The sequence below is a fragment of the Globicephala melas genome, chromosome 20, assembly GCF_963455315.2.
Source record: "Globicephala melas chromosome 20, mGloMel1.2, whole genome shotgun sequence".
NCBI classification, from domain to species: Eukaryota; Metazoa; Chordata; class Mammalia; order Artiodactyla; family Delphinidae; genus Globicephala; species Globicephala melas.
The window spans coordinates 14,568,838-14,593,543 of record NC_083333.1 but is presented as its reverse complement, the minus strand read 5'-3'; the positions used below and the strand labels follow the sequence as shown (position 1 = coordinate 14,593,543).

At 48.5% G+C, this 24,706-nt stretch overlaps 1 protein-coding gene across 4 annotated transcripts in view; it reads right to left on the bottom strand.

The window, feature by feature from the left end:
* The window catches only part of SHISA6 (shisa family member 6), a 242,875-nt gene that overhangs the window by 201,654 nt on the left and 16,515 nt on the right, over positions 1-24,706 (bottom strand). For all 4 annotated transcript variants that reach the window (XM_030862348.2, XM_060290650.1, XM_060290651.1 and 1 more), the window contains exon 2: positions 18,277-18,437. In XM_030862348.2, the coding sequence (XP_030718208.2) occupies positions 18,277-18,437 (161 nt within the window). The remainder of the gene's footprint in view (positions 1-18,276; positions 18,438-24,706) is intronic.

Here is a 24,706-nt window from a genome sequence, read left to right as displayed (position 1 = left end):
TGTGAGAAAGGAGAGTGTTTGGGGAAGCAGCTTCTGACAATACATAAGGCATTGAGAGTGAGGAAGATGAAAAAAAGTTTTTAAATTTTTAATTTAATTTTAATTTCTAAAATTTGTGGTACACCACAAACGTTTCATAGATCCCTTTGTTTTTTTCTTCCAAAATACCAGGTAAAGGTTCAAATTGCTTTTTAATTATGTTTGGGTACTGACTGTTGCTTCTTGGAATATAATACCATGCCAAGACAGCTGGCCGGTCACCCTGGCTTTTCATGAGTTATACTTTGAGGATGTCCTGGGATCACAGCCTTCAGCAAAGTTTTAAAGCATGTTTTAGTCATGCTTGGTTGTTTCAAAAAGAAATAATCGCCCTATATCTATTAAAGAAATTGAACTTTTAAAGTCTTCCTGTAAAAAATAAATAAAACTCCAGGTTCAGATGACCTCACAAGTGAATTCTACAAAAATTCTTCCACAAAATTCAAGGAGGGAAAACTTCCTAATACATTCTATGGGATGAGAATTAACACTGATACCAAACCAAAATGACAAGAAAATAAAACTACAGATCAATATCTTTCATGAACAATGAAACAAAAGGTTCTTACCCAAATTTTAGCAAATCAAATCCAATAATATATAAAAATGATAAGAAATCATGACCAAGTAGGATTTATGCCGGGAATGCAAGGTTTTTTGAACATCTGAAAAACCATCAATGTAATTCACCATATTAACAGACTAAAGAGAAAAGCTGTATGATTTTCTCAACAGATACAGGAAAAGATAAAGAAATAAACACAATCCAGTTTCCATTTCTGATAAAACCTCTCCACAACCTAGCAACAAAAGGAAACTTTCTCAACTTGATAAAGGGCATCTCTGAAAAATGCAGCACGCACATCACATTGAAAAAGGCTGAATGTTTTCTCCTTACGACCAGGAACAAAGTTTCACCACTTTGATTCAAAATTGTGAAGGAGGTCCTAGCCAGTGCAATAAGGCAAGAAAAGAAATAAAACGCATGCAGTAAAAAAGGAAGAAGTAAAACTACCTTTATTGCAGATCATATAATTGCCTATGTGGAAAAAAAGACTCTATGAAAAAGCTAATAAAACTAACAGGGGAATTTGCAAGTCTGCAGGATACAAGGTCATGATATAAAAATCAACTGTATTTTATAATAGCCACAAATAATCAAAAATTGAAATGGTTTTCTTTTAGAATGTGAGTTTTTTTTAGAATGTGAGTATAAGTGTGAATGCAGACACCACTATCAGTATGGTGTTCCCTTCAGGCATTCCCCTTGAACAAATCCTGGCATTCAAGGTCTCCACATTCTGTTTCCAACACCCTTCTCTAACCTGCTCTCTTCCTATTCATTCCCCCCCCGCACCATGAGCATGGCAGGCCTACTCTCTGTCCTACGAAGCCCACTCTTTTCACTCTGATGGTTTTCCTTAATCCACCCCATTCCTACTGTGGCCAATCCCTCCCCAGACTCCTAACCATCCAAGCCTTATCTACCTTCCAAGGACATATTCAATATCCAACACCTTCATGCTGCCTCCTTAGACCATTTCAGTCTTTGGTACAGTGCCTGGTATGCAGTAGGTATGCACCAAAGCCTGACAGAATGAATGAACCTGTAGCCTGCTCCTGTTTCTAAGAACACCCATACCCGACTCACGTGTACTCCTTGACTCACACTGCTTCATATGCTGTATTTCAATCTCTCGCTCTACAGGCCTAAGGGCAGCACCTTATTCCTAAGGACGGTAAGTGAACATTTCTTTCATCATAGTTCTGTGCAGATTTTTCACTCTCGTACTGCTATGTAACTCTTCTTCCGTACACATCTTATTTACTCAGACTGTAAATTCTCCCCGGGCGTAGAACCCCATCGTTTGATCCACAATGCCTGGACTTGGGTCAGGACTCAATGAATAATACGAATAAGTAGATGAATGAATCTCAATATACTTGGAATACATTTCCATCATAGCAATCATATATCCCAGAGGAAGTTTCAAATAAAAGAGCTGCAAGGTGCTTGAGCAAACCTTTATGCAGCAACAACATAAAGAGAAATGCTACCAAGGCTGCTTTCTTCAGTGGCTGCTATTTAAGAATGTTTATATGGGAGAACATCTCGCTCCTTCTTAGAGAACAAGGCTCAGTGTGCTCACCCAGCCCTTCTGACTCACGTGAGCCCACAGGCCGGAGGCTGCGGGCCAGCCTCGGCCAAACCTTCACGGCTCTGAAGGTCACCGCGAGCTTCCTTTACAGGAAAATCTAAGGAGCCAGGTGTTTGCCCAGCAGCCCTGAGAGCATGAGCCTGCTCACGAAAGCTGAAAATACAGGTCACTGCCCTAGCCTTGTCTCTTTCTCTCGGTTCTCTGCTGTTCTTGGTCTCCATGACCTTAGGGCTATGAATGAAAACTACTACCAGGGCTGGAAACAATGCTCGCCCGGGAGGGCTGGGGAAGCCTGTCTTTACGAGCTCTTGGAACCACTCCTGGCACTGCACGGTCACATCCAAGCTGTGTGACCTTGAGCAAGTCGGTCAGCCTTTCTGAACTTCAATCCTGTCATCTGCAGGTGACAATAAGCATATTAATGACTTCAAAGGATTCCTATCCTGTTGCCTCTTAGGAAAGTGGGTTCACAGGGCCCAAAGGAAGACACAGAGTTGCCTGTCCTGAAAGCCATGGAAGAAAAAGTCTAAGATTATTATGCGACACGGATCCACAATAAATAATACCAGGGCTCACGATGTATTGCTCACCAACCATGTGCCTAGACTGTGCAGGTGGCCTTATATTCATTGCCTCTTGTCTCCACAAGGATCGTACCAGTAGATATTCTCATGGAGAGAAAAGTAAATAAAGGTCCAGAGAAGTTAAGCAACATCTTTGTTCAAGGTCGCATAGCTCACCCACCCTTCCCACTACAGAGGTGCTTCTCTGGTTGCCCTGGAGCCGAGACCGTGGCCGGGTAGAGTCCTGCTGCCCCTGACCTCACACCCACGTCCTTTCCAAAGGGTTACCGGACATGCCTTTGCAGCTGCACCAGGAGGAGGAGACAAGTTGGGGACCCAAACTGCTCACTCAAGGAAGGATTCCCACCGCAAGCCTCAGACATTGCTGCTTCAGCTTCCTTCCATGGAAGACACAGGGCTGCTCCTCTGCCATGGGGATGCCCTACCACCTCCCTGTAAAACGACCCCAAACTGTGCCCAGCATCCCCCATCCTGAAGCCACTTGGCCAGCAGTGCCTTCTCCACCGCCCCGGCCCCCCAGCTCCACCTGCCTGCCCTGCCCGGCCTCCTCTGAGGCCCCGTCTCCTTTAATCTAATTCTTACGGGGAAAGAAATGCCATATTTATTAAAGTACAGGCTTATCTATTTCATCACAGATCTAAGCTGCAGTGATAAATCCCTAAGCTAAACACACACAAAGGGAAATACAAAGCTGGAATGCAGATCAGAATTGAGAAGCGAGGGAGGGGTAAGTGTGAACTCTGGCCTCGCTGCTGGCTGTCTCCCTCTCCTCCTCAGGGCTCTTCATCCAGAAGACACTGTTCCTGCCTCCTTGCAGGGGTAGGTGGTTGGGCTGAGGCAATGGCCACATCGACGTACTTTCTGGAGAGTTCCTGCAAAGTCTCCACAAATGTTCTATTTAGGAAAAACTAGCTTTGTTGCATCTTATAAAACTCCTGAATCATCTCAACTGATTGCCGTCTCTTCATTCAGCAGGCCCAGGATAGGATGCAGGGTGCAGGAGAACCCAGAGCTCCCGGCAGTGAAGGTGCGGGGACCCACAGGTGGATAGGACGCTGCTTCGGACTGCAGGGAGCTCACACAGCCGGGGACACAGAGTCAGTGCCTCTCCACAGAGGTTTCCCAAAATGTGTTGGCTTTGCTATCGGGGTAAAGTTCTGAGCCCTCCCTACCCGAATCCAAAGTAGGGCAACACAACTCCTTCAGCGCTCTGAGACACTTCTGCAGGGGCGCCCCAGTGGCCTCACCTGTCCTGTGTATTTACAGTCCACTTACGGATGCAACTAATTGATGTCACTGTGTAAAGTATGGATGGCAACCGCAGTGATTCACCACTCACAATGGCTTTTTATACGGAGGGTTTGTGGTTGAAGGCATCACACAGCCCCAGCCACTTTCCGGGCCACGCAAGGACACTGATCGCTAATGGGCCCCCACAAGCCATTCTTCTCTAGTGAAAGAATTCCCATGTTTTAACTGGTCACGTGGTCACCCAAAATAAAGACTCCGCTGGCTAACGTGTTATAAGTGGGAATGGTATGGCAACTTCAAACAAGTATTCTTAGAGAAATGCAGTATAATCTTCTTGGCCTTTACTCCCTCCTGATGGCTGGAATGCAGGCGTGATGGCATGAGCTGGAGCAGCCATCTTGGGCTACCATGTGGAAGCCACATGCTTAGGAAGCCAGAGGAACCAGATATAAGAAGCTCCCTTACACTGTAGAGTCACACCATGCCTGGACTGACTTCTTTCACAGGAGAAAGAGAACCTTCTCTTTTGTATCAGCAGCTGTTATTTTAGGTATTCTGTCGTTTGCAGATATATACTTACAATTGCTGCCTCCTGTCTGATGTATTAGGTAAGAGCATTCATTCTGTCATTCATTTATTCAAGACGTAGTTGTTGAATGACTACTAAGGGTCAAGATATGTGCACCATGAATACAGTAAGCAAAGCAGACATGTTCCTGTCCCTGACGCACTTAGAGTCTAATGGGTCATTACTGACGCTGCTTAGTTATGGTGAGATAAATCCACGGCTAAATTCAGGTCTAGATCCCTGGGAGAAAAAAGCCTGTACATGCATGTATATGTATACGTACCCTATGGGGTGTGTGTGCGTGTGGAGAGAGCAAGCCAGATTCTTTGACTTCCCTTATAATTGCTGTGGCAACAGCCATTGGACAGCCCAGCTCAGCTCAGCTCATCTGCCAACACTCAGACCCTTCCTAATTTTCTTTTGGCTACGAGTTCTCAGCTATTCGTTCCAGGTCCTTGCACTGGCCTAGCCATTCTCATCAACCATTCACTCTGGCCAAAATCTCTGAAGTCGTCTGTGACTCCTGTCTTGCCGTCATACCCTCCATATAATCGATTAGCAAATGCTGTCACTTCTACCTTCAAACACATCCTGCACTCCTCATTAGATACTAGTATTGCAACAAAGATGAATTTCATAAATCTAGTCATTGTTTCATGGTGATGGAGGAGAACATCCTTGAATTTAGAAGATACACGATTAGAGTAGTGGGGAGTGAAGAATCATGATATATCTGCAACTTACTCTCACATGGTTCCGTTCTGATGACGCTGATTGCTGAGGCAAATGTTAACCACTGGTGAAGGGCATACACGTGTCCACTGCATCATTCAATCGCTTGAAAATATTCCACTGGTTTAAAATTATTCAGTATAAGATGTTAAGAATAAATAAATAAGCCCTGAAGCTGAGTCTTTCTTAGGTCCTGCATCCTGGGTCCAAGCCTCCATCTCTTTCCCATCTCCTGGATGGTGCATTAGCTTCCACCTCCTCCCAGCATCTCATTCCCTCCGTCTTTGCCCGTCCAGGATCTGTGCTGAACCACAGTGAGGACCAGAGTGATTATGTAAAACATCACTGCTCGGCGGCAAGCCCTACAACACTCCATATCACACCCAGAATGAAACCCAAGACCCTCACGTGACCCGTGAAGCCCCAGCTCTCTGACCTCCTCCACTACTGTGTCTCCACCCTGGTTCTCTCCGCTCCAGCCACTCTGGTCTTTCCGTTCCCCAAACACACCTGGCAGCGCTCACCTCCACCCAGCACCTGGTCACACGTGGTCTGTTCTCTGTCATTCAGGTCCCTGCTTCAGTAATTCGACCAGTAATGGGGTCTCTTCTTCAAATCAGGCTTCTTCCCCCCAATCCCCATCCCTGGCTACTCCCCTTTCCTGCCCTACTTCTCTCAAAGCGCTTACCATTACCTGATTTTGTGTTGTGCGTTTATGAGTTTCTTTTCTGTCTCCTCCATCTGAATGTAAGTGCTGAGACTAGGGACTTGGCTTTGTTCCCTCCCACATCCCCGGTGCCTGACACCCAGTAAGGGACCAAAATTGTTTTTGTACGAACGAAGGGATCAGTGTACCTTGAGTCCCACCCTGACCTCCCCCTTTCCTTCCTCCCAAGTTGCTGCCAGGGGCTGTGTTCCTCGTGCCTCCGCCTCTCTGCACTTCTCACCTTAGACCCTCACAGGCCTCCTCTGCGAGCCCCCTTGCAGGGTGCAACCTCACCCCACCCCTAACCCCCATCATCATCCCAAATAAGCCATATGGTACCTCCCCAGCAGGCACTCCCGCCCCTTCCCACGTAACTACCGCCCCTCCCAGGGACACAGCCCTTATGTTTAGAGAAGGAAAAAGAAAAGTCTCCTGCTCGGAGCAGCCTTCTCCAACAGGACACGGAGTTCCAGTTCCTTCTGGCCTTTGCCCCAGTTCTTTCATCACCACTGCCTGTTTACAGAAAAGCCACAACCAACAACTCCAAAGGAATTGATGACCCTTAAGCATCCCTGCCTTCCAGGCTCTTGCGGCTCCCAGGTCACCGGCCAGGGGCACCCTCCGCCATCCCGTTTAATCCTACCATCCTTCAAGGCACTCGCGCTAACCAGGCCTGTGGACCTTCTGAACACGTGGCTAGTTCTGGAGAGGCATCTGTATGGCTGGTTATCTTTTTACTGTATAGGCTGGTCTCTCTGCTCCCGAATTTAAGCTCTCAAGGCGGGGTCTGTGTCTTATCCACCTCCTGGCTAAGCACACGGTGGGTGCCTCACATCTAGTGATGGGTGGCTGGATGCCACCTCCTCTTCCATCATTGGTCCTAAATATCCTTTACTGTGTGGGATGGACTTGGGGCTCCCTGGGGAAAAAGACCCCTAATGCCCGCTTGGATAGAGGCTTGGTTCCCCTTGCCCTGGGAGCTCTCACCCTTTGCAACCCCAGTGCTCGGCCGTGCACCCGCTGCCTCCGGTCCTTTGGTCACTGGTCCTGCCGGCCCAGTGCCCTCTTGCACTGTGCTCTGTCGGTCCGCGGTTTTGCCAACCCGCCGAGGTCGCTGTGAATTCTAACCCTGTCCGCAGCGCTACGGCCTTCCTTCTTCCCTGCACTTTGATAACCGCCAGAACATATTCTAAATCCTCCTGCTTCCTGGGCGTGGTGAGTAATGAGAGGGCCAGCTCAGCCAGCGGCCCTGCCCGCTCCCCGGCCATGTGGTGAGATCGGGCTCCGTCTGGCCCCCATGCAGGCTGCCTCCCCGGCCAGGCTGCCCGAGCTTGTGCAGGTCCCAGGCAGGACCAGGCCCTGGGGGCCCAGAGGATGTGTCGGGCACAGCTGGCTGGCCAGGGCAAGGGCAGTTCCTCGGACTCCTGCAGGCTCTGCTTCTCAAGGCAACCCTGTGCTGGGAAGAGCCATCACCCAGCATCCCACCCAGGACTGGAACACAGCTCAGGACTCACTCTCTAAATGGCTTTAAACTGTGAAGTAGGAAGGAAACCTTCCGCTCATGACCAGCCTGGCACTGAAGATGGAATGGTGATTTGGCCGCATCTGGGCTCTGACCCCGGGGGTCACAGTATCCAAAGAGGAAGACGAGTCAGTGTAGCCACTAAGCAAGTGAGCTCAGGACCGGGCCGCCTGGGTCAGATCCACATCCGCCGCTGACAAGCCGGGCCCCAGGTACCGGCTGCCTCACGGCTCCCAGCCCTGCAGCCCCCATCTGCTGGGGCGTGGGAGGACCCACAGGGTCAGCCCTCAAATGCCAGCTACTCTCCCCAGTACATTCTCAGAAAGGGAAAACCTTAGAAGTTGCTAGGCCGGCGCCCCCAGCCCCCAGCTGCAAATGCCCAATGGCTCCCCCCGCCCCGCTGCTTAAAGCCTCCTGGGGTGAGTGCCCCGTTTGTGGCAAAAGGTGGTCTGTCCTGGAGCTGAGGGGCTGGCGTCATGAGAACATCTGCCCCGGGGCTGAGCACACACGGCCTCCTCCAGCGCCCTCCCTGCCAGCCCAAGTCCATGCATCAGGCAGCCAGGGCCGGGCGCGGACCCACGGCCAGGGGACAGGCTCCACGGAGCTGCAGGGGCTCCCGGGGCCCTGTCTGCACCTCCAGTCAGCTGGACCTCAGGGCATGGGCTCTGGGGTCAGACTGCCCACCTTCAGAGCCCAGAGCAGCCCCTCCTGGTCGTGTGACTGGACAGGCTTCTGAAGCCCCCGACCCTCAGTCTCCCCGTCCGCAAAAAACGGGGCCTGACCATAGGCGGCCTGCTCGGGTCACTACAAGACTTAAATAAGTCACCGCGTGGAAGTTTCTTTAAAAAGCACTGTCCGTTGTGAATATCTTTAAAGACCAGGGTTCTCCGGCTTCCTGGCAGCCGCAATCCTCCCCTGGGGCGCACAGGGCATGGGTGTCTACAGCAGGACACACTAAGGACACAAGCCGGTCACCCCCCTGGATCTGGATCCGAGGGGTTTTTTTTCAATGCAATTGGAAAACTGCCGTTTCCAGAGATACCGACTGATTTGCTCTGTTTGTTCAGACCAAACAGAGGGTCAACTACACCCGCATGACTCTCTCACATGACCTGCTGTTCCCCACGTGGGACATATTGGTCCTTCTGACCCAAACACAAGATTTCTAATGTGTGGTTCACAGCTTGCGTGTGCCAGGTCCTGAGATGGGCTGACGGTGGACGTGTCCTAGGGGGACCGCATAGCACAGAGGTCCAAACCAGGGCCGACGCCCTGCACCCACTCCCCCGACTCTGCAGTGATGGGCGCCGGGGGTGGGGGGTGGGGGGCGCTGACCCAGTCAGGAGTCAGGGGCCATGAAAGGGAAGCCAAGACCTGGGAGAGAAGGAGGAATAGGGAGGCTGAGAGTGGACAGAAAGAATGTTCCAGACAGAGTGAAGAGCAGAGCATCGTGTGTAGCCTGGGAAGCAGAGAGAACTCGCCCCCTAGGAACCGAGTGGGTCTGGGTGGCCAGAGCTTTGGCTTTGGTGGAAGAGGGGTGAGAGGCCCATTCTAGCAGCAGAGCCTGCTCCCCGGATCCCCAGGGCCGCCCGCCGAGCTGCGGGGAAGGGGATAGAAGCTGGAGTGCTGGGGCCGAGGGGTGGGCGGGAGAAGCGGAAGCAGAGGCAGCGGGTGTAGACAACTGTTTTGCAAAGCTCAGCTGTCAAGGAGAGAAGCAGCAGGCGGGAGGGTGTGAAACGGAAAGAGGGCTCCCCGCCTGCATTAAGGTGGGGGGAGCACACTGACACCTAGAGGAACTGAGCTGGTAGAGATGGGGGGCAGGGGGGTCGTGGATCAAGGGAGCAGGTCGTCTGAGGACCAGAAGTAAATGGGATCTGAGACACAGTGGAAGAAGGAGATGCCATCAGCAGACGTAACCTGGGGGTGTCCACACCCAGGGAGACACTTAGAACCCTGAGTCTGTCATTATGGGGGTGCTGGCCACCCCTCCTAGCAATGCATCACTTGTAATACAGGAAGCACGCTTTCTACATCATCACCTGGGTGGCAGATAAAACCACCAAGAAGGTCAAGCTGAGGACCCTGGTCTCCGCCAGGACTTGGTAATTCATCAACCCTCTTTAGGACCACTGACTCCCCCACGGCATCCTGGTGAGGGATGTGTCCCTATTCACATGTCACATGGAAGCAGAGGTCCCCTGGAAGGTGCCTGTGGCTTGCAGAGAGAAATGAAGAACTGGGGTCGACACACTACAGCCACGGGCCCAATCCGGCCCACCGTCTATTACTGTAAACAGCGTTTTATGGGAACACAGTGGTGCCCACTCTTTAACGTATCACTGTGGCATAATCGAGTAGTTGCAACGGAGATCTTACGGCCGCAGAGTCCAAAACGTTTACAATCTGGCCCTTTTCAGAAAAAGTTCGCCAAGCCCTGCTGAAGAGCCCTGGACTAAGGTCTATCCGCTTGTCCAAGCTCAGGTGGGATGCGGGCCTTGGATTGTCTGATTCAGCAGGCTACTGCTGCTGCATCTTGCCTTCTTTATCAGGAGGGTGTCTTCTTGTGGAAGAAGAAATTCGACAAAGTTCTCTCATTAACCCACCTTGATATTAGCAATGCTAACTGGTTATCTATCCTGCTTCTCAACAGAGCCCACGTCCACTACTCGGCAACCAAGGTTGTCTTATTAAACCAGACATCAGATCAGCATAGACAACATCCACACTCTACCCTGGCCTCCAAAACGCTGCGCGACTGGCCTGTGTCCACCCCTCTGTTTTCATCACACACCTGCCACTCTACCTGTGTCTGCTTTCTGTTCCTTGAACAGGCCAGGTTTGCTCATGCCTCAGGGCCTTTGCACGTGCTGGTCCCTCTGCCTAGAATGTTCTTCCTCCAGCTCTCTCCAAGGCTGGCTCCTCCTTGTCAGCTGGGTACCAGCTCAAATGCCCCCTCCTAGGACCAGACTATCAGAAGTGCCCAGGGCAGGGGGTGGCGGAGGGATGGAGTGGGAGGTTGGGGTTAGCAGATGCAAACTATCATATATAGGATGGATAAACCACAAGGTCCTACTGTAGAGCACAGGGAACTCGATTCCATATCCTGGGATAAACCATAATGGAAAAGAAGATGAAAAAGAATGTACGCATGTGTATAACTGAAGCACTTTGCTGGACAGCACTGGAAATCAACTGTACTTCAATCAAATAAAACCTGTTTTAAAAAGTGCCTTCCTCTCCCAGCCTTCCTCTGACACATTAGCTGTCCGCTTGTGTCCTGAGCATTTCGCACCCTCTGAAGTTATGTACTTGTTTACTTTATGTCTCCTCCGTTACAATGTAAGCTCCCCAAATGGTGAGGATTTTTGCTCAAGACTGAAACTTGAACTCAGGTAGACGCTCCACACCCTTAACAGTTAAACCAGCCCTAACCCAAGTCGACGGGACGCAAAGCACATCTGTGACCCACAGAGGTAATTTCACACTCTTTAGTCGTCAGGTTAAAAAAAAAAATGAAAAGAAACAGATGAAATTAATTTAATAATAGATTCTATTTAACCTGATAAATCCAAAACGTTATCATTTCAAATGTAATCAATACAAAAAATGATGGAGCTATTTTACATTCTTTTTTTCACACCAACTCTGAAATCTTGTGAGGCTCTGAGACACATTTCAAGCACTCAACAGCCACATGTGGCCTGGTGCCCGACAGAGGAGAGAGTGCAGTCTTAAAACAGTGTTTTCCTCTGTCAAATGCCGCCTGATCACTTTGCATTAACACCCACTTAATCCCCACAGCAGCCCTAGGAGGGAAACACAATTATTAACCCCATTTTACAGACAGGCAAATAAAGGCAGAGTCTGGATTCAAACCAGACAGTCTGGTTCCACACTCTCTGCTTTTATCCACCATCGAAATGGCCTTTCATTCTTGGCTGAAGCCATGGATGAATCCAGTAACAGGAGAGGCCCCACAGCATACAGCCTGAAGCCCAGGCTTGGGTTCTAATCCTCCCCCTACCAATGACTATGGATGTGACCTTGGGCAAGTTCTCCTATCCCCCTGTCCTCAATCTTCCCATCTGTAAAATGGGAGTAACAACGATAGCACTTCACAGAGCTGTGCTGATCCAACGATGCAATGTCGGTAACACACATACAATGTCGGTAACACACATACAATGGTACTTCATGTTAACTATATTATAAGCACCAATCAGTGTTACTCTGTTATCAGGCATTAGTGATGGCTCTTCTCTCCTACCAGCCTGGACTCAGTGAACTTCCTGGGTTTTCTGGACCCTGCAAGGAGGCGATAGTAATAGCGACTGCCCCACATGGTTGCTGTGGTCAGCCTTCCATCCACCCTACATCATCCCCGGGCAGAGATCTGCTGGGACCAATGGCTGCAGGAACAGGGCATGGGGTAGAGGGAAGGGAGGTGATGTAACATCTGGGCAGAGAATAAGGAGACTCCACTTGGAAAAGGCCAACAGCAGTCCACGGGGACAGTGTCCAAACAACAGGTACAGTTTGGGGAAGAGTGACGGAGGATGGCCAAGGGAGATGGAGAAGAGGCAGCTGAGGACAGAGAGGATGGTCATGGTGATGATGGAGACGAAGACAGCTACCGAGCCCGGGCTCAGAGCCAAGCCGGGGCCGAGACTTAAAACACGGGGGCCCTTCCATCCAACTTTCTCAATGGCCCCGTGAGGAAGGTGCTAGCTATTCTCATGTCCCAGAGCCAAGAGTCACACCCAGGTCTGTTGAGCTGCACACACCACATTCCATCTCCAACACTGGAGCCTGGGTGTGGAGGCCTGGCCCGACCACCTCCCACCTGGGTGACCTCCGTGTGCTTCAGCTTCCTCCGAGGCCAAGGGCAGGCTCGGTCAGCTGATCTCACCATCCCCTTAGAGCTCTGAAGTCTCATGGGGCAATCAGCTCAGCCTCTTCTAGGATAAGACAGTCCTGTTCCCCTGGGGATGACTAAGCAAAGAAAAGTCCCATTGCCCATTAGGGGCTGAGGTTGACCAGAAGTTTCCCAGAGTTCAGGTGCATGGTCCAGGCTGTCGGGCTTTACCTGCAGCCTTAAACCTGTTCCTGGGAAGATGAACTCAGAGCTACCTGTGCTTCTAAGACCTCTGTAAAGAAGACTTTCTTGGCAGAGTGAACAGAATGGGCAGGGCCCCCGGGTGTCAGCCTCTCTTGAGCCCAGCCAGGGAAGCAAAGCTCCCAGCCTCTGGCCACACTGAGCCTTGGAGTCCTGGATTGGCCCCAGATGGGAGGAGAGAAGCCATGGGGCTTGGGGAGAAGCATGGGCACTGGAAACCAGGGCCTCCCAGCTCAGCTCTCCACTGGATGACCAGCCCACGAGGCTGTCAACGTGACCAACTCCTTGCTAATTTTGCAGACAGGGCAGCAGAGGGGCACACAACCTTGATGAGAGCTCTGTAGCACTCAGGTAGGTAACGGACACCTACAGGCTGGCTCCTACATCCATCCAAGTGAAGGGCCATCTTGTCATTCCCCGCAAATAGTCATTGAGCAATAACGCTGATCTTCCAGGCAATGTTCTTGGATCTGAGATGCCACAGCGAATATAAAGACAAAACCCTTGCCTAAGTGGAGCCTACATTCCGGTAGGGACAGAGACAATAAACCAGTGAACGTACCAATATATGATGTTAGACGGCGTAGGGGCTCGGAAGAAAATAAAGCAGGGGACAGGAACAGATGAGGAGGTTAGGAAAGGTGGTACCACCTGAGCATCAACTTTCACAGCACAAATATCTGGTGCTGGAAAGTTTCCGGCCACAAAACAGGGGGGGAAATACCCCGAGGCGAGAACACGCGCAGCGTGAGGAGGGTCTGGCGTCTGGATCCCAGAGAGAAAGGCAGAAGGTAATAGGAGCTGAGCTCAACAGAGCAGCAAGGGGCCGGGCCGCGCAGCGCTGTGACTGAGAGCCCCTCCGTCAACTGTCCAGCCTTCATTCTTGGTCTCCGCGAAGCTTGGAATCGTGCCGCTCGGCTCCCTCGGTCTGCTGTTAACGCACGCGGCTTTGACAGCGGGCAGATGACTGACGGCCCGGATACACAACTCACAGTGGTGTGTAGCTGGGGCATAAGTACTTACTTCCTCCAGCAGACGCCACTCTTGATCATGGGAAGTTGGATATCAAGGCTCTGGAAACTTAATACACGAAGTCATTGCTACAGCAAGGGATGGGTATACCACTCTCCCCCCAGCTGCCCCAAGACAGGCTCTTTAGGACTGAGTCAGGCCAGGTGGACACGCGAGGTCCCCACTCCTTCCCATCTATGAAGCCCACCGCGAGCCTCTGAGATCCTGGGCTCAGGGGACCTGCAACTGCAGACGTGATACGTTTCCTGATGCCTGGCTCTGCTTGGCCTGCTAATCAATTCTGATAGTCGGCACTTGGTATCCACCAGATTGGTTCTAGAACTGCCACGGATACCAAATTCCACAGATGCACAAGTCTTACAGTTAGCCCTCTGTATCTGCAGATTCCACATCCGAGGATTCAACCAACTGCAGACGGTAAACATAGTAAAGGATCCAGGGTGGTTGAATCCGTGGATGGGGGGCCAACCATATGTCTGCTTGCGCCTGCTTCTGCCCAGGTGTCCCCATTCATAGTTGCAGACTGACCCCATCCCTCTCTCAGATGAGCCCAGGCCCTCTGCTCCATCCTGCCCACCTGCCATGGAGAGGACTTAACCCTGCAGCCCAGTAAGAAGGACCAGCCAACCTCTATCTTGATGTGAACTCGAGTCTTGATGTGAACTCAAACTCCGCAGTCCCCGAGGATGTTTGCCTTATTTGATCATCTCCCTCTAGCTCTGGTTCTCAGTTTGCTGAACAATGGAACCGTGTGGGAAGTTTTTGAAAAATGCTAATGCCTAGGTTCTAGCCCAGACCAATTAAATCAGAATCTTTGGGACATTAGTATTAATGTCCCAAGAATCTTTGGGACGTTAGCATTCGTATTCTCAGAATATCCTACATCATTCCAATGCGCAGTCAGGGCTGATGCTCGCTGTGCTAAAGGGATCTTCTTCAACTTTAATGTGTGTATAGATCACCTAAAGATCTTGTTAAAAGGCAGATTCTGAATCAACAGGTCTGGGGAAGGGCCCAAGAGTCTGCATTTCTAACCAGCTCTCATGGCATGCAGTCACTACTGGTCCATAGACCACACTTTGAGTAGTGAGGGTCTAGAGGCAGCCAGATTTGTGGGGTGGGAGATGGAAATGGGCTTCACGGATTTTCTGGGTCCAAAGTAAATGTCCAGTATTGAAGCTCCTTTTAAAGTTGGAAAGGGATTTCTGAAAGAGTTAGGTTAGGGTAAAGGGCTCTTATAGAAGGAAAGAGGAATTTTCTGCTAATGTGGAAACGGGAGATCCTATACCTAAGAAATGCTACAGGATCCGCTGTGTATTGTAAATAAAGTACCTAACAGACTACCCAGCACATAGTGGGTACCCCATACTCATGGTACCATTGTTTTTATTAAGACAGGACCCTCACTCCATTCCCTAAACCAAACAAAAAATATATATATTTTTTTGTTTGGCTGGTTTCGGTTTGGTATGCTTTTGACTTGCAAGAGCTCCGTAAAGCCCTACAAGCCCTTCCATCCTCAGAGGATGTGCCGCAGGCAGGGGCCAAGCACAGAAGGCTTGGGGCCGGGGGCTTTCATCCCAGACACGACCTCATGGACCCTGCCTGGTCTAGGGATACCAGTGCCTTTATTTCTCTCATTAATTTGATTTGCTTGCCGTGAGTGGGGCAAAACTCCATAGCCCGGCCATGGCTAAAATTGAGGTTCGGTACAGTAAGGACCTATTTTAAGTGCTCTCCTTGGTTTAAATTATTAAACAACTCCACACAGCAGGTACTTTTAGTCTCAAGGGCAGATGAGGAAACTTAGACAAAGAAACTTGTCCAGGTCACATACATAGCAATGTGACGGGCTCAGAAGACACACTGAGACGCAAATGTCAGAGCCCATGTTTTTCCAGGGCTTCTCAAATTTTACTTGCTATGTGATCTCATGACAATGCAGGTTCTCCTTCATCGGGTGAGATGGAGTCTGAGATTCCGCATTTCTCACGAACGGCTGATGTGGCTGGTCCTTGGACAGTATTTTGAGTAGCAAAACTACTCGTATGCTATGATGCCTCCTGGGATTTCTGTCCTCAAGATCCCTCTACAAGACTCTTGCCACCATCCTCCTATGATCAGTGATCTGTGGATTTGACCAGTGGCAAAAATCACAGTAAATCACCACTTTGAACACCTATACAAAGTTCTGTTTAGACTTCTGCTCCAAATGCAGTCTTCTGTGGCGAAGGATCAGCTATTCGGAAAAGCAGCTGTGTCCATTACAAGCTGTAGATGTTGCAGATAGTTATGAAATTGCTTTTAAATATAAGCATCACCACTGAGAATGCTTTCTGGGCCAGGGAACAATTCCCATCTCTAAAAGCCAAGTAAAGAGTTCCAATTTGAGAAATACATAGGAGGGATTTCTCAAAACATAGGAGTGAATCATTTAACTTTAAGCTTCTCTTCTCAGATTAACAGAGGAGAGGATGTATATAGGAACCAGAAGAAATGACAAATCTTCCCTCCCTGTGAAAGGCATTTAAGGGCAAATCTAGACCATCCACTTAATCAGTCTGGACTCAGTGGCTGGGAACTAGCTGGTTTGTGAATAAGACAGAGAAAATTGGAATAGAGAGGGATGAAGGTAAGCTCCCAGGGGTACTTTGGGTACCAGAGTGACCTGAAGTTCCAGAATCACAGACAACGTTCTGCAGGAGCCTGACTTCAAAACATTAGTTAGAATGGCACCTTTCTGCAATTTCCACAGCCCAGTGATTCCCAAACTCTGCTCCATATTAAAATCACCTCCTGCTCAGGCCACGCCCCCACATCAATTAAACTATGATCTCTGGGGGTGGGGCCCAGGTACCCTTAATTTTTAAAGCTCCCCAGGTGATTCCAATGTGCAGCCGAGTTTGAGAACTACTGGCAAAACCTTTCAGTGTCTTCCTTCATTAAATAAAGGAATCCATCTGGACGAGTGGTTCTTTATTCTGTCTTGCATGTTAGAATCACTTTCAAGTGATTTTTAAAAATACTGCTGCCAGCAGCATCCCTAGAAATTCTGGTTAATTTGTGAGGCCCAGGCACCAGCATCATCAGCATTTTTAAGAGCTTCCCCAGGTGATTCTACTATGCAGCCAGGGAGACAACTACTGGTGTCAGGGTTTTTGCCCACTTCTTCTATTGCTTACATTTTCAACATCTATGATATTCAGGCTAAAAATGCATCTTAGACTTTTTGAAAAGGTGGATCTCTCATCCTTACTTTTAAGTCAGGGATTTTTAACTTCAGAAAGGGTCTATGAATCCCCTTAAATCCTATGCAAAATGTTCGATGGATATATATATTCATATGTATATATTTGGGGGAGGCGAATGTCCTTAACTTTTATCAGAGTCTCAAATGACTTAACTCTTATTACCTTAAAGGCAAGTATGTGATTTCTGATTTAATAAATTTAAGAAAATTAAAGAATGAATGGAAAACCAATTTGGTTTCAACAGCACATCTGCTAGTTTGAATTTGGGACACTTCTATTGCCACCTAGTGGCTGCATATCTTTATTGCAGGTTTAGTTCAGACCATATAGCCCATCCTTTGAAAAGCTATAGGGTGACAGATGTGAAGATTTCAAATCCAAGTATCAAAGCAGAAGCTGTGTCTGAGACTGGAGTCAGTAGTAGACTGGTAATGCTCACAGTAAGAGATGAGCTCCCCACCTGCACTTATAAGGAGACCATCCACCCAGATACTTTGGATTCATGTCCCAAACTGGATTAGGACACTAGGGTTTCTAGACTTGACCATTGTTACCTACATGCCTCAGTTTGACTGCCGGCTTGCTTTCTTACCAACCGTATGTGCTTGGGAAAATTACTGAGCCTTTCTGTTCCACACATAAAAAGAAGATAGTACAAGCACTTCTAAGATTGCTGTGAAAAATAAGTAAGACAATACACGTAAAATGTTCAGCATAACCCTTGGTACAGCACAAGATCCCAATAAATCTGAGGTTATCTTATTTATCATTATTTCCTTGCTTTGTTTATTGTTCCATATGGGTTACAGTAAAGACCAAATAAAAGAGCAAAAGGTATATTACTATCACATGGCAACTCATCATATATCCAGAGAATCCACCGAGCACAGAAGAGAGTAACCCTACAACACAGACATAATCCTTACTCTCAGGAAGTCCCTTTGAGATTCCAACAGTTCATCCGTCTCTACGTCTGAGTGCAGCCACTTCTTGTCAGATATCTACCTTCCCACCATGTGAGCAAGAAGGTGACCATACTCCACCACCAAGGCTACTGCAAGCTCCTTTCAGGGAAGAGGATTACGCAGACATTCACTAAATCACAGACGCCCTAAACCAACAGCTCTGCTCCAGCCTGGACACTCACCGGCGACAGTCTCCCACGCCACTCTCTCCGCAGGGGAAGAGTCCCCAGACTCTTCCACAAGCCACCTGCCCAGGGCTCCAGGACCGGCTCCTGCCCAGCTGAAGCAGAAACACCACCGAAACTTCTCACCAGCCTCAGCAAAGATGCAAGGTGATCAGCTCTCACTTACCTGGAGTCTGCTTGGCCGTGCGCACGGGAGTGTAGTGGTTTTTCGAGGATGATCTGACCGGCGTGTTCTCTTTGGGAGAGCTATCGATAGCCGAGATAGTTTCTCTTTCACAGTGTGCTATGGGGATTGGTCCCTGTTGTCTTAAGATGTCGGCCAGAGCCCTGAAAGAGGAGGAGACCACACAGTGAGATCCACCGAGCTGGTGAGTGCAACCACAAAGGAAGCTGGGCTACTATCATCGGCCCTTTGATGGACGGAGACCCAGTATTCAGTTACAGTCACAGCATCATCTGGTGCTGGTCTCAGTGGGGATACAGGAGAGAGGCTGCCATGCCTGGGGGTACAGGCACTAAAAGGCTGTGATTAAGGTTTCCTTCTTTCATTCATTTCCCACCAATCAACTCTGAGCCCTTTCAAAATGCTGGCTCCCCAAATAAGCCCGTATGCCATGCAGATACGACAGCAACTGGCCCGTGGAATGCCACTTCAGTGAAGGGCAGCCACCACTGGCCTCAAGTTCAGCGGCAGGTGACTAATATCAGGGGGACCAACTTCCCCATGGAAAGACACACACCAAGGAGCATGTACTCTACACGGGTGACCCAAATAAGTACAAAACAGAGCTCCCCTTGTCAAAGAAAGGTGTGATTTAGCTGCAAAGACACGACATACAGATAAAATGATAAATATCAGAACACACGGACAGTGCAGACAGTGAATGCAGCTGAAGCTTAGAGGAAGAAGCAATCAGAGACACAGGAGGGAAAGAGAGATGCACAGAGATGCTGCTGTAGCTGGAGAGGTCCATGCCCTCTGCAAGGGACCCATGTACCCCGAGAGCAGCTTCTATTCACCCAACGCCTCTCTTCAACAGCCAAACATATGTTTACTGAGGACTCAGCATGCATTAGTCACAGCAGAGACAGAGGTAAAGAGAACACAATTCCTACCCTCTAGGGGCTCAGCATTTAGGGGAAATCGCTCCCCGACGTGGTTTGGAACAGGACTCCCTCTGGTGGGACAGGTGATACCACTGTCAGTGGGAAACAGACATGCAGGTATGTTCTGAGGAGCCACAAGCGACCACCATCGGACATTGTCATTTCAGGGCCAGGCGCCCCATTCTGAGTGCACGAGCCAGGAGGAACTCTTCCATCTACCTGGGTCCCTGAGGGGTGGGCGAGGCACCACGCCCCAGGCCTCTCCCGGCCAGCCCAGCCCACCTGAGACCTGGCTACACCCAGCCCACTTTGAGGCTTCAGTCCCCTGGAATTCCAGCTCCCCACACCCTGCCTCTGTCGAAAAGTAACCACCAACCGCAGCAGTTTAAAACGTGTCTGGGAGTGGAGAGTTTCCTTTCATTATGCCGCCCCTGACATGCTGAACCTTCCTGGGAGAGGACCATCAAACTGGTAATCTTATCATTTAGTGGCATTTATATAGCAATTTCAGATTTTCCAAATGCTTTCCTCGCACTGGCTTTCTTTTTTCTCAGGCTCTAAGGGAAAAAGCAGACACACGCCACCACCCCATTCACTTCTGTGGACCAAGAAGTGAGGGAGGGGAAGACAGAACCTCACTAGTTTGGTAAAGGAAGTCCAGGCAGACCTGGGGCCTGGAATAAGAAAAAACATTGCCCTACCAAATCAAGAGATTTGGGTTCTAATCCCAGCTCTGCCCAGCTCTGCCCAGCTCTGCCAATGATGAGTCGTAAATCTTTGGGCAGATTTGTTAACCTCTGAAGTCGAAATTTAATCTTTTTATCCCCCATCAGCAAAACAAAGGGTTTAAACTAACATGACCTCTAAGATCCCTTTTAATTCCAAAATGTGATCAATATTTTATATACTTTTTAACCACACATCCACGCACGTTACCTTGATTCCTTCACCCTTCTGTTTATCAAAGGCACTTTCCTACCATCTTTCTATGGTAAGGAAACAGTGACTTAAAAGTTATAACAGAGGGCTCCCCTGGTGGCACAGTGGGTAAGAATCCGCCTGCTGACGCAGGGTACACGGGTTCGAGCCCTGGTTCGGGAAGATCCCACATGCCGCAGAACAACGAAGCCCGTGCGCCACAACTACTGAGGCTGCGCTCTAGAGCACGCAAGCCACAACTACTGAAGCCCACGCGCCTAGAGCCCATGCTCCGCAACAAGAGAATCCACCACAGTGAGAAGCCCGTGCACCACAACAAAGACCCAACGCAGCCAAAAATAAAAATAAATAAAAATTAAAAAAAAAAGTTATAACAGAAATACAGACCAATGGAATCAAATTGAAGAGTCCAAAAATAAACCCATACGTCTACGTTCAACTGATTTTTAACAAGGGTGTCGTGATCATGGGGAAAGAAGTTCCTTCAACAAATGGATATCCACATGCAAAAGAATAAGTTGGATTCTCAAAATGGATCATAGACCTAAATATTTAGAGCTAAAACTACAAACTCTTAGAAAAAAATTGAGAAGTAAATCTTTGTGACCTCGGATTTGGCAATGGTTTCTTAGATATGACGCCAAAAGCACAAGGAAAGAAAGAAAAAAACAGGTAAACTAGGCTTCATCAAGACTAAAAACGTTTCTGCATCAGAGCAGCTTGAAGAAAATGAAAGACACCCACAGAATGGGAGAAAATATTTGCAAATCATATTTCTGCTAAGAGATTTGCATCCAGAATATATAAAGAACTCTTAAAATTCAACAATAAAAACCAAACAACCCAATTTTAAAACGGACAAAATATAATCAGACATTTCTCCAGAAAAGGTACACATGAAAAGTAGCTCAACATCATTAGTCATCAGGAAAATACAAAACGAAAACACAATGAGATAACCCTTTACATCCACCAGGATAGCTATAACCAAAAAGAAAATACCAAATGTTGGCAAGGACGTGGAGAAATTGGAGCCTTTATAAACTACTGGTGGGAAGGTGAAACGGTGCAGACCCTTTGGTAAACAGTCTGGCAGTTCCTCAAAATACTAAACAGAGTTACCATATGGCCTAGCAATTAAAATACTCCTAGGTATATGCCCAACAGAAATGAAAACATATGCCTACACAAAACTTGTATATGAAAGTTCATAGCAGCACTATCTTTTTTTTACAGAGGCCCATTCAAGTTGGTTTGTGCATATTTTATTTTACTTATTATAATACATCAATGAAATGTTTTATTTCTATTTTTTATTTTATTTTTTGCGCACACTGCATGGCTTGCAGGATCCTAGGTCGCCGACCACGGGTTGAACCCGGAGCCCGAGCAGTGAGAGTGCTGAGTCCTAACCACTGGACTGCCAGGGAATTCTCCATGGAAGTAACCCAAATGTCCATCAACTGAAGAATGGATCAACAAAATGTAGCGTATTCACACAATGTGTTATTATTTAACCTTAAAAGAGCAATGATGTTCTGATATGTGCTACAACATGAACGGACCTTGAAAACGTGCTAAGTGAAAGAATCCAGTCATGAAAGACCACATGTTATGATTCTGTGTATATAAAATATGCAGATTAGGCAGATCCACAGCAACAGAAAGTAGACTGGTGGTTACCAAGGGCTGGGGGAGGGGCAAATGAAGAAGGATTGCTAATAGGTACAGGTTTTCTCTTGGGGATGATGAAAATGTTCTAAAACCAGCTAGCGGTGATAGTTGGACAACTCTGTGAATGTATAAAAATCACTGAATTGGACGATTTAAAATGTAAGGATTAATTTTATGGGAGGTGAATCACAGCCCGATAAAGCTGCTATTACAAAAAGAAAGCTTATATTCTTTTTCTTGCCTCTCACGTTCTTACAAAGACCTCTCAGGTATCTACGAAAGAAAACGGAGTCATGTGGTTAAGACCATACTTTTGGAAGGTCAGTACTAAATCTACATCAACGACAATGATTTTGCCCCTCAGGGGACAGTTGGCAATGGCTGGAGACATTTTTGGTTGTCACACAACTGGGGAGGAAGTGCTATTGGCAAACTGGTGGGTAGAGGCCAGGAGTGCTGCTAGACATCCTACAATGCACAGGACAGCCCCCTACAGCAAAGAATTATCCCACCCAAAACGCCGACAGTGGCGAGGCTGAGAAACTCAGATCTGCGTCTACACAGCACTACGTGAAGGGGGTCTTTGATTAATGCTCAGTGCAACCTAGTTCCAGAGATGTGTACCAAGGTCGGACACTAGGCTGGGCTCTGGCACAACTAGGGCTGGAGACCCTGAGATGAACATTTGAAGTCAGGGGATCTTGGGTGTCTGGGCCATCAGTGTATCCCCGGGTCTTGGCACATTGCTCAGCCATTATTCAAAGAGAGAAAGGATGGCCAACAAACACGTGAAAAGATGCTCAACGTCACTAATTATTAGAGAAATGCAATTCAAAACTACAATGAGGTATGACCTCACACTGGTCAGAATGGCCAGGATCAAAAAATCCACAAACGATAAATGCTGGAGAGGGCGTGGAGAAAAGGGAACCCTCTTGCACTGTTGGTGGGAATGTAAATTGGTGCAGCCACTATGGAGAACAGTATGGAGGTTCCTTAAAAAACTAAAAATAGAACTACCATATGATCCAGCAATCCCACTCCTGAGCATATACCCTGAGAAAAATATAATTCAGAAAGACACATGCACCCCAATGTTCACTGCAGGACTATTTCCAATAGCCAGGACATGGAAGCAACCTAAATGTCCATCAACAGAGGAATGGATAAAGAAGATGTGGTACATATATACAATGGAATATTACTCAGCCATAGAAAGGAATGAAATTGGATCATTTGTAGGGATGCGGATGGACCTAGAGACTGCCATACACAGTGAAGTTAAGTCAGAAAGAGAAAAGCAAATATCATATATTAACACATATATGTGGAATCTAGAAAAATGGTATAGATGATCTTATTTGCAGAGCAGAAATAGAGACACAGACGTGGAGATCAAACGTATGGATACCAAGGGGGAAGTGGTGGTGGGAGGAATTGGGAGACCGGGATTGACACATATACACTACTGATGCTATGAGTGAAATGAGATAACTAATGAGAACCTCTGTATAGCACAGGGAACTCTTATGCTCTGTGGTGACCTAAATGGGAAGGAGAAGAGGGGATATATGTACACGTATAGCTGATTCACTTTGCCGTACAGAAGAAACTAACACAACATTGTAAATCAACTATACTTCAATAAAAATTAATTTAAAAGAAAGAAAAAAACAAAGAGAGAAAGGAGTGAAGATTTCCATCCTTGCAGGGCTTTCGTCCCTTTTGTCCATATGGACAGTGTAAATGGCAAACCCACAGCAGATTCGCTCCAGGCTTATTGGCCAAGGAGGACCCAGCAGAGAAGAGATTTTCAAACTGAGATCAGCACTCCCGGGGCGGGGGGGGGGGGGGGGGACTCTCAGGGCCCATCTCCTGAGAAGCCCTGCAGGCTGCAGGCCCTGAGAGATGAGATGTAAGGGGGAAGACACCTCTTTGGAGACCATCAGGCTCCCCAGAGCATCTCTGCTTGCCTCTGGCTTGCTGCTGGTGAATGAGTTTTAACTGGGTTACAGCCAAGCTGTCTCCTCCTAAAGGTAATAACTTGCGTGGTACCCTCTCCAAGTGCCCTGTTGGCAGGGCTGAGCTGGGCTGCGCAGCCAAACGGGATGGATGTGCTGAAGAGTCAGGCTAGCTGGGGGCAGGGACCCTGCCCTGTGTGGTCCCAACGAGGAGGACAGTAGCCAGGGATGCGATCCTGACCGCCTGAGCACCGTCCTCCGAGAGTCCCCTTTTCCCAGTGCTCCCAGTGGCTCCCTCCGGCAGCCAGAAAGGTGGGCCTCGTTCCCAGATGGTGCTGGGTCCCCCTCTTTCAGCTCACACACCCTTCCCTCAGCTCTTCAGCTCCGTGACCTCCCCTTCTCACCCCCATTCCTCTCCACCTTCCATCCCCTTCTCTCCAGGGTGCTGGATAGGTATTATTCTAATTCTGAAATGTGCGACCCCAATCTCACCTAATTAATTTGGAGACGCCGGAGGAAATGGGTTAAGGCCTGAGCTACTTTCTCACCGTAGGAAAGAAAATTGGTCATTGAGGAAATGGGAAGCAGATTTTGTGAGAGAGTGGCTGCCGCTCTCAGGGTCAAAGAAAGGGACAGAGACCCCTTTGGGGTCGGAAGTGGGGAGAGAGAGAAGGAAAGACAGTGACAACGAGAGAAAGGGAGCGACAGAGGGACAGAGGTGGAGACAGAAGGAGAGGGAAAGGAAACAAAGGGAGGGAAGAGAGTGACAGAAAGGGAGCCAAACAGATGGGAAGGGTGTCAGAGACTCAGAGCCAGAGAGAGGCCGAGGGAGAGGTGCAGAGACGACAGAGTAGAGAAGGATAACAGACAATGAGAAAGAGTCGGGGGGCGGGGAGACAGAGGGTCACAGATAGA